The sequence below is a fragment of the Mastomys coucha genome, unplaced genomic scaffold, assembly GCF_008632895.1.
Source record: "Mastomys coucha isolate ucsf_1 unplaced genomic scaffold, UCSF_Mcou_1 pScaffold15, whole genome shotgun sequence".
Lineage (NCBI taxonomy): Eukaryota > Metazoa > Chordata > Mammalia > Rodentia > Muridae > Mastomys > Mastomys coucha.
Window position 1 is genome coordinate 36168668 of NW_022196897.1, and position 9927 is coordinate 36178594.

The following is a 9927-nucleotide window of genomic DNA, read 5'->3' on the forward strand; positions in this document are numbered from 1 at the left end:
TTATTTTCCACTTGAGATTTTAAGAAAACACTTTTAGGAGAATAATCTATCATTTCTCTGAACTCTCCTCTGGGTAGGTGGTCTTCACATGGGGGTTTTGTACCTAAGCTTATAGGCAGAAGGCTTTGTCTGAAGTCACAGAGCTTTATAGAGAAGGCTCTTACTAATTAAGTTCAAGTACCTCCTGTTTTGAAAGCTCCATGAGGAAACAAATGCCTGGCTCTGAACCCATGGAAAGCTGGATAGTCTAAGAAATATCATTCTAACACTTACTAAAGCACCGAGATTTTTCTATTCCATGAAGTCTTAAGTCATTTCTTTTAAGACTTAACTTTCCATAAAGCCCCCTCAATTAGAGTGGGCAGAACAGCATAGAATTGTGCTGGCAATTTGGTGTTAATATCACTAGAATCCCAAGTAGAAATAAGTAACTACACCCTGAAGCCAGAGATTTGATTCAGGAGTGGCTTTTTAATCTTAACTGAAAGGGAGAAAAAAACTAATAACATAAGAAAATGATTTTAAAAACATAGAAACAGAAAAACCTTGTAATCCACATCAGACTTAGTTGAGTCTACTTGAAAAGCTTAAGCATTGAAATGATCAGATTTATAAACATGGATTTTTGGAACTTTAAAACATATACCTGTTGTAAATCACTAATGCTTGGAAAAGTGACTTATTTTAATGGTATGTATAATGACATTCAGTAAAAGTGCATGTTCATCTAGCCATTGTATCTCACTCACATGCTTGAGGCAGAAAGATCAAGACTTTGAGACAAAGGCTGGCTTGCATAATGCATCCATTAAAAAGATCCAGAGTGGTTACTTGTCAAAGTTTGCTCATCTTGAAACTACTGTCCATGGAAATAGCTATTTCATGATGACACTATTAGCCTGTTTCCTGTCAGGAAACAATAGCTGTTAAGTTTGACTGTTCTTCTCCTCTTAGGGTATGGCAATGCTCTGTGAAACGATAGAAGAATGTTGGGATCATGATGCAGAAGCCAGGTTATCAGCTGGATGTGTAGGTGAAAGAATTACTCAGATGCAAAGACTAACAAATATCATTACTACAGAGGACATTGTAACAGTGGTCACAATGGTGACAAATGTTGACTTTCCTCCCAAAGAATCTAGTCTATGATGCTTACACCATCTGTACACACTGAGAATTGGGACTCTGAACTGGAGCTGCTAAGCTAAGGAAAGTGCTTAGTTTATTTTCTGTGTGAAATGAGTAGGATGCCTCCAGGACATGTACGCAAGCAGCCCCTTGTGGAAAGCATGGATCTGGGAGACTTACTGCATCGTCTGCAGCACAGATATGAAGGGGAGTCTAAGGGAAAAGCTGCAAACTGTAAAGAACTGAAAATGTACTCGAAGAATGTGGCCCTCTCCAAATCAAGGATCTTTTGGACCTGGCTAATCAAGTATTTGAAAACTGACATCAGATTTCTTAATGTCTGTCAGAAGACACTAATTCTAAGTGAACTACTGCTATTTTTTTTAAATCAAAAACTTTTCATTTCAGATTTTAAAAAGGGTAACTTTTTATTGCATTTGCTGTTGTTTCTATAAATGACTATTGTAATGCCAACATGACACAGCTTGTGAATGTGTAGTGTGCTGCTGTTCTGTGTACAGTCATCAAAGTGGGGTACAGGAAAGAGGCTTCCAAGCATTACTTTAACCTCCCTCAACAAGGTATACCTCAGTTCCACGGTTGCTAAATTATAGAATTGAAAACACTAACAGAATTTGAATAAATCAGTCCATGTTTTGTAACAAGGTATTACAAATTCACTGTGTTATTTAAGAAAAAAATGGTAAGCTATGCTTAGTGCCAATAGTAAGTGGCTATTTGTAAAGCAGTGTTTTAGCTTTTCTTCTACTGGCTTGTAATTTAGGGAAAACAAAGTGCTGTTTTTGAAATGGAAAAAAATATGATATCACCCCCCCCCAATACGTATATCCAGGTCCCAAAATATTGCATACATAAGTAGTACTTTTTTCTTTAAGGTGTGCTGTGTTTGGGAAATATTTGAAAACATAAAGCATGATTTAAATTTTTTTAAGTGAGCTGTGACACTGGAAAGCTCTTCATTTTTCTTTAAAAATAGATTTTTTTCCTATTTATATATGTAAAATGGTGGTGTATTTCTTCTTTTCACCAAACAGTGTGTGGGTTATTCTTATCACTGTTTTATGATCACCTCAGGAAGTGTCATTACTCAGAATTCTTCACTCTGCTTCTAGGCTTGTAACTTTATCACTGTACTGCATGGTGCCATCTTGTCAGAGTAATATTTGATGTCTGTGATATGGAGAGAATTACCTTAGGATAAAGATAGGTGACCTTTAAGAACAGATTTCAGATATTACTGCTTTAAAACAAATCAGGGATAACAAGTTGAACTTATAATATGCAATGACATTAAGAGGTAACCAGTGCTGGTCTAAGGAACACGGCCCAGCTTCCTCCCCGAATTACTTTTACAGCTAATTTTAGATAGTTCATGCCTTATCCTTGTGAAGAAAATGGAATTGATGGCAAGTAGGTACCAGAGTGCTTTTAAAAACAATATTACATTAGAATTGGATCTTTCCTCAAGCTTACACAGGCCCAAGTACAAAATTAATTCCCTGAATTTTTAATTACCAACAAATAGCCAGTATTATGTTATATATACATTTTGTTGAGTCACTTTAACATCCATACATTAACTTTATAAACTTTTACATTATTATCAGGAGCTCACTGTGAATGCGTTATCTTCAGATGGTTAAGACATCAGACACTACATTTTAAACATAATGTGCACTAATAATCTCTGGGAAGAATAATTACAAACAATACATAGGTCAACAGACTTTAAGTGGGAGGATAATAGCATTCTTGTCTGTATGCCACATACCATAGAGAATTGTGAGTTGTCTATGTACCCAAGGTCTCACTGTATTTGTAAGATTGCCAAGTTCAGTGTTCACTGTTCTGATTTCTACATATTTGGCCCCTCAAATTCTTGACTTAGGTTTGCTTCCACTTGTAAACTACTCAAGGAAAACCACAAGAAAATATGTATACAAGGAAATTATTCCTCTCCATAAGCAAACTACTACTGGTTGTAAACATTCAACCTCCTTTAAAAACTGATAAATGAGGGATACTATGACTGTTTGGCTTAGGAAAACACTACAGATAAATTTTAACAAGACTGGTTCATGACATACAATGCTTTGTCTTCATGGTAGAAAAAAATTTTTTTAAGAAATCTTGGGTATTATATGTAAATCTAGCTTATCAGTTTTAAAGCTTGTATTCTCTTAAGAACTACATTAACAGAAAGCCTTTTTTTTATAAGCAGTAACGTTAAGAATGTTCCAGTGACTACCTGTCCTTATACCTAGTCTTGTTAAAACTTTCTTTTGCAGGGCATTTTCGTGTTTGGTTTACAGTACGTGCAGAGTGGGCAGATAAAAAGATTGAGTTAGGGACACTGAAAAGAAAGATCAAAGAATGAAAACGATTTATTTTAAGGGAGATGGCAAACTTGGACCCCTGTATATCTTCATGTGTATGGTGCTCATGATGTCTTGTACTTTGCCTTTCTGATACCCACCAGAACTGCTGCTCTTACTCTACCTTGCCCAAATCTCCCATGTGAGAAATGCTTTATGATCAACTGCCATAGGACTGATGGAGTAACCAGTGTTTGAATTTATTTGAAGTCTATCTATGCCCTGCACAGATCTTGTATGTATTTTAGATACTAGGAGTTTTAGCATGTGATTTGTGACTCTTGTTTGGATGTTTTATTACAGGTACCTTGTGAATTCCAGAACAGAGACTGTGCCTCACAATTATTGGTCCCATGAACTTGCACTATCTTTCATGGTGATATTCTAAAAATACAACCAGGAAAAACAAAAAACAACAAACACTTTGGACTTAAAAGCAGAATCACGTATCACAAAATTATGAAAACATCGCTTCTGACCCTTTTTCTTATCCTTAGTAATTAAGTCACATTTAAGTAAAATTCAAATGGTTGGGAAAAAAAACCCTTACCAGATAGATGGTAGTTTAGTGGAATAGACTGATTACTGTTTTTTAAAAAAATGCTTCATCAGATATTTTCCAGTTTCTCTTTTTTACTTTTTTGAAAAATTACTTTTTAGGAAGATTTGGTATAATGTGCATAAAATTATTTACAATTTATGGACAAAGATACAAGTAGCATCTTGATTAAACATCATTTACCTCAGATATTCAACCAGCAGTACGTTTTTTATGCAGTCTCAACCCGTATCTCCCTATTTGTTACCTCTCAAAATATTGGTAAACAATTATTTTAGCTTTACTCTGTATTTCTTGTCAGTGTTTTGGGCACAGGTTGTTGTACTACTGTCATATTGTACTTGCTATTTTTTTTTCTGCAAGTATTTAACAGAAAGCTAAAAATGAAAAAAATCCCCATAAAATCCCACCTTGAATAAGTGATTGTTAAATATTGTACAAATAAAATGTATGCTATCCCCATTCCATCCCGATGTTAAATAAAAAATGAATATGGTATTATTTGCACATGCAGTTTTTCTTTTAGCTGTGTATTTATGTTGTTAAAGAGGGTAATGAGAGCTTTCCAGTTTATAGTGAGGCTTCTGTCTTGAGGTTTTCAAGGGTCATTAAATCAGAGGTTGTGAATTAGGGAATTTTCCTTCCACTGTTGTCAGACTATTTCTACCCAAGTATCTGTTAGTCCTTCCTGTCCATGTCCATAGGTTTATTCTTCAAAATCCACACATTCATCAGATTATGTACTCTCAGGACAACAGGGAAGGATTTATAAACCTGCACTGTCATCTCACTCAAATCAAAAGGCACACCATGGTAGAAAGACCATCACTGTACAGAAACACCATTGCAGTCTCTGATGTCTAACTCTTTAGGTCAGTGGATACTATGTCCATACAGTATAAGACATTATCTAATGTGTGGAAGTTGGACAATGGATTTTAATTTTTCAGACATGTGTCTGTGTAAAATCTTTTAAACAAGATCCAAGTTTTAGTAGGCCACATGGAGGAAGCCTACATGGAAAGTCCTTTTTGTTTGTTCTTCCATCCCTTGGCCCAGGCAGAGATTTTAAATTCTCTTCATTGCAGAGAATCTTCATGTCAAGACTGTTCACATTCATTCTTCCACTCCGCTCTTGTTGAGATAACCCAGGCTAGTGTGGAAATGTTACTTAGGCTCCTGAAAGTATGTACCTTTCTTGCTTCTACTCTTGTGGAATTATATGTTATAGATGGGCACTTCCATGCTGAACATTCTTTTGATTTGTTTTATAAAATCCAATTTTTCTCATTTTAGAATTATCTAAAAATGTAGGTTGAACAACCTGCAAGGTTAAAGTAGTTCAAAAATTGGACATATATGTCTATACTTGTATGACCATGATAGTTATTACATCTTCATTTTTATCATGATTAAAAAAACATAGATAAGCATATTTTATTGTAAAAGGAAAAGGCTATTTATGAAGAAATAAGTTTTAACTATGAGGTACTACATTAATGCACAGAAAATTTCTATTTAAGATTTCTTCTTTTAAGATATTTCTTCTTATAGTATCCTGTAAAAATAGTAAAAGATTTGTAGCTAAGCTTTAGTTTTTAACAACATTGGCTTTAATGCCAATCAAACCAAGGTGCATTCAAGGTCACATCAGTCCTTCCCATACTGTAATCTTGGACACTGGTGTTAGTTTTCTAATCCATAAATAATAGCATTTAATTCTGCAGATACCTTACAAATTGTACATACAAAGGATTATATATTTTATAAACTCTTACTATAACTAAATATGCAATCAAATACTTTTGAACAAAGGAACTCTTACTGAGATTAAATTCCATTTTAACCTGTTAGTTTTACATCTATGAATTTAAGAGGTAGACTCTGACCAACATACCATGTTTTTAAGAGAATTCCTTTTTTTGAAGCCAACAGCTAACACTGTGGAATACATATCAGTTGTGGAAGTAGTTGTCCAGGAATCCTTTAAGGTAACACCTGTTAGATGGCAATTTTGATCCCTTCCAACTAACATATACCCTGAATGCATATTAAAAGAAAAAAATCCTACAATTGTGGTAAGGTATGCAAAGAAGAAACTGCTGAATAACTTGGACTCTTTCCACGAAAGCTCTTCAGCCCAAGTGGTCCAATTTACTAACCAAGAACATTGGGGGATCTGTATAATATCCCAAACTGGAGGTTACAACAGTAACCAAGTCAGGAAAACCAACCCAACCCCAATATCCATAGGCTCCTAACCTAGCCAGAATATTCCTCATGAGATTTCTGTTTGTATTTCTCTCCTGACTGCTTAGGATTATGATCTGTAAACTAAATACTTAGTTGGAACTAACCTTTCTAATGGACCACATACACTTTACAAGAGTATAAAATCATCTTACGGACGATGCATATAATAAGCACATTTTATTCTTTTGAATGCTACTTGTGTGGTGTAATTTAAATTAATGAAACTGTTATCTGTGTGTGGTCATTATTCAAAACATAGCCAAGATACTAAGTGCAAATTTCCCATAAACAATATTTATAAACAAAGCAATGTAGTAGCATATCTTATTAAAGAGCAGTACTTTTAGGTGTTAACAGAAATGTATTTAAAAATCTTCACAGCCAGCTTAATGAGGATGTTGCCCACTGCCTAACATCTGTAGGGCAGTTAGAGTATTTCTGTAGAGCATTCATAATTTGAGTATTATCCAAAAGTAGTTTTACTAGTTGGTATTCTCTCTGAGAATTTACTGAAGTTCTTTCCACGGGTTTTATTAATTCCAACTGTTGTAAGTGTTCAAATGCCTGCAAGAAAAAAAGACAAAGCGTACACTTAAGAGGACACTTGTTAAATCCAGAGGATAGTTACTGGTTATGGTAAGGTGTAAAACAGTGGCAGGTAAAAAAATAGAAGAGAAATCAGCATGTTTGAACTGCCTTTTTCCTAAGTACTCTCTACACCGTTCACACTTGAATTTATGTTAAAATCTTTTATTCATTTGCCCATTCATTAAGGTTTTGAAGACAGGATTTCCTTGTGTAGTCCTAGCTGTCCTGAATGTTGCTCTGTAGACCAGGCCCCCAATTCAGAGGTCCACTTGCTTCTGACTCAGAAATGCCGGCTAAGATTAAAGGCATGTGCCGCCAGGCTTGGCTCTAAAATCTTTTTCTTAATAAACTCCAACTTCACGACAGAAAGAGGAGAAAAAAAGAAAGGAATAGAATGGAAAGGTCACCATTAGAGTTAAAAATCACCCTTAGGAATGGGAATTTATTTCAGCAGCATAAAGTGCACCACTAATCAAAATAACCTCACCCCACCCTCAGACACAAGTTTAATCAAATCTATAAAAACTGCACATTTGGAGAACGTGTTTTGATACAGTTACATGTCCCCATACTTCTCAGTGTAAATCAGGCAAATATTAATTTTACCTGATCCTTAATCATTAGGTTTTGTTTCTAGGCAGACTGTGTATCATAGATTCCTTTTGGACTTTTCCAATGGTGGGCTATGATTGTATCTAAATCTTACTTGTACTCATCATGGATTCTACCTGAGCTACATAGCTCCAGTCCTTTGTCTATTACTTTGATCTTAAAACCTTAATCTGATAAGACTTTCTAATGAGATGGTACAACTATATACCAGTAGATCAGTGTGCCACTTAGCTACCATCAGTAAAGCTTTCTTCTGCAGCAGATGGGAACTAATAGAGACTCGAAACTAGAACATGGCCAGAATGAGAGACCTTGAAACACTTAAGTCCTAAATGGAAGTTTTTCATCAGAGCCTTCCCCTTCAAAGCTCAAGGAAACTGTGTAAAAGGAGACAAAAACACTGTCCAATACAGATGGCGTCTCAAATGTTGAGAAGGGGAAGTAGACTCCATTTCTCTAACCAAGAAGCTACCTCCAATTAACAATTGTTTGCAAAGGAGAAAACAGTTCTCTAATCTCTCTGTGTATACAAACTACACTTAAAGTTACAGACCATGCCCAGTAGCAGATAGCCAACACAAAATGAACCCAACATTTTGTTTTTGTTTTTTGGGAGGGGGGAGGGTCAGTCTCATATGACTTTGCTTCAGCATTTCCTCCTGTCACTGTTCTCTTCTCTGGCTTGTGAATTACTGCTTTCAATTTTGTTTCCATGGGTTCTTTCTCCTGATGCTCTTTCTTTCTTTCTGTTGTTATTTTGTTCATTCTGTTTTATTTTTGCTTTTCTATTTGCTTGTCTGTTTGAGAGAGAAGGGAGGGAGGGAGGAAAGGGAGGGCAAGGGGGTGTGTGGCATTAGAAGGGTGAGATGGTGAGAAGAATCTGAGAAGGGAATCCATGACTGATACGTTCATGAAAATAACTACATTCAATAAAAAATTAAAGAAAAAAGTTTAACAGCTGTAAGACATGGGTAAGAAAGACTCTAGAGTACAGTAATCCTACTGAGCTCATGATGAAAGGACCCTATAAGATGGCAAAGACCTTGGCGTGGGGCAGGGGACTATGTTTGTTTAACCCCCAGTCTTAGTCACCTTAATGGAGCTCTTCATTGTTTGGTTCCTCTTGCTCTACAACTCATGCATTACTTAATAATTGTTTAAGTATGTTACTAAGGCAAGAAGGAATAACTATACTCTGATGAAATAAATACTAAAACAGTGACACACTGATGTGGATTCTTGAGCATTCTTACAGTTCCCTGTGAAAAGTATCACTGAAATATATTCTGTTTATCATAAAAATTCTTACTTGAAGAAAAAAAGCCCAGAATCATTCATTTTGAAAAATGAGAAAATAGTAAATTCTTCAGGCGTAGCGTAACAAAACTGAAAACATATTTCCAAGATGCAAAATATACCCTATTTTAAAATGTACAAATGAGCATCTACAAATTATTCCTAGATACTTGCAGATGCCCTTTTCAAAAATTCAACAACCAGAATGGAGGTTAAGGGAAGAAGTTACTCTCAGGATGCTATGGCTACTGTGGCCTGATGGCAAGACTCTGCTCACTTTTAACAACTGCCACAGAAAATGAAGTTCTGACTATGCTGTACAAGGAATACCAAAGAATCAAGCTTCTATTGCTTTCAGAAACAAAGGGGGGGAGGCATTTACTCCCATATGGTCCCCAGAACCACACTGAGTCAACAACATTGGACAAACAGGACCTTGAAATGTATGACTCTGTATTTATATATTATTTAATTCTCATTAAATATAAGCTTAAAATGCTTAGACTAAATTTACTTAGAAAAATGAGTATAATTGATATAATTTTAAAATGTACATGTATTTTTTAGCTATATATTAAATGAGTTTAAAAGGATGAATTTCTAATGAACATTTATTAAATTGGGATCTGCTCTAACTTTTTATACATAAACCAAATTTTAAAGACACAAAAGATAATAGTTCAGGAAATACTTTTATCATAAATTTGAAAATATTTTTCACCAATTGGGTAATACTGTTACAATTTTTTGACCTTTATTTCCTATGCTTACTAGAAAATGTAAAACTATATAATGTGATTTACATTTTCTTTGTAGTGGAGGAGTGTATTTTAGGATATCATTTTAAAGGTGTAAATTGCTATCTTACCCTAAATAAAACTTAACATCTTATAACTGCCAACTTGTGGATTGTAGAGGGTTAGTTCCTTTCCAGTAGGCAACTGCTAAGAACAGACAGCAGAGGGCAATATATCTTCACAAACTAAAATGGGCTATCTACAGAATTAAGGAAGCATTTCATTTTTACATAATTGGTGAAAAAATTACTATAATAAAATACCTAAGGGTTCAAAGAGTTATGAATTAAATTTACAA

At 34.9% G+C, this 9927-nt stretch overlaps 2 protein-coding genes across 5 annotated transcripts in view; one reads left to right on the forward strand and one right to left on the reverse strand.

Annotated features, from left to right (window-relative positions):
• Nucleotides 1-4581, forward strand: part of Acvr2a (activin A receptor type 2A) — an 80333-nt gene extending 75752 nt beyond the window's left edge. For both annotated transcript variants that reach the window (XM_031370178.1, XM_031370176.1), the window contains one exon: nucleotides 955-4581. In XM_031370178.1, coding sequence (XP_031226038.1) covers nucleotides 955-1149 — 195 coding nt within the window. In that variant the 3' untranslated portion in view covers nucleotides 1150-4581. The remainder of the gene's footprint in view (nucleotides 1-954) is intronic.
• A 1913-nt stretch (nucleotides 4582-6494) lies between these two features.
• Orc4 (origin recognition complex subunit 4) overlaps nucleotides 6495-9927 on the reverse strand; it is a 39285-nt gene continuing 35852 nt past the window's right edge. For 2 of the 3 annotated variants that reach the window (XM_031370181.1, XM_031370180.1), the window contains exon 13: nucleotides 6497-6900. In XM_031370181.1, the coding sequence (XP_031226041.1) occupies nucleotides 6712-6900 (189 nt within the window). In that variant the 3' untranslated portion in view covers nucleotides 6497-6711. Of the gene's footprint in view, nucleotides 6901-9927 lie in introns of all 3 variants that reach the window. The other variant, XM_031370179.1, reaches the window with a different exon arrangement.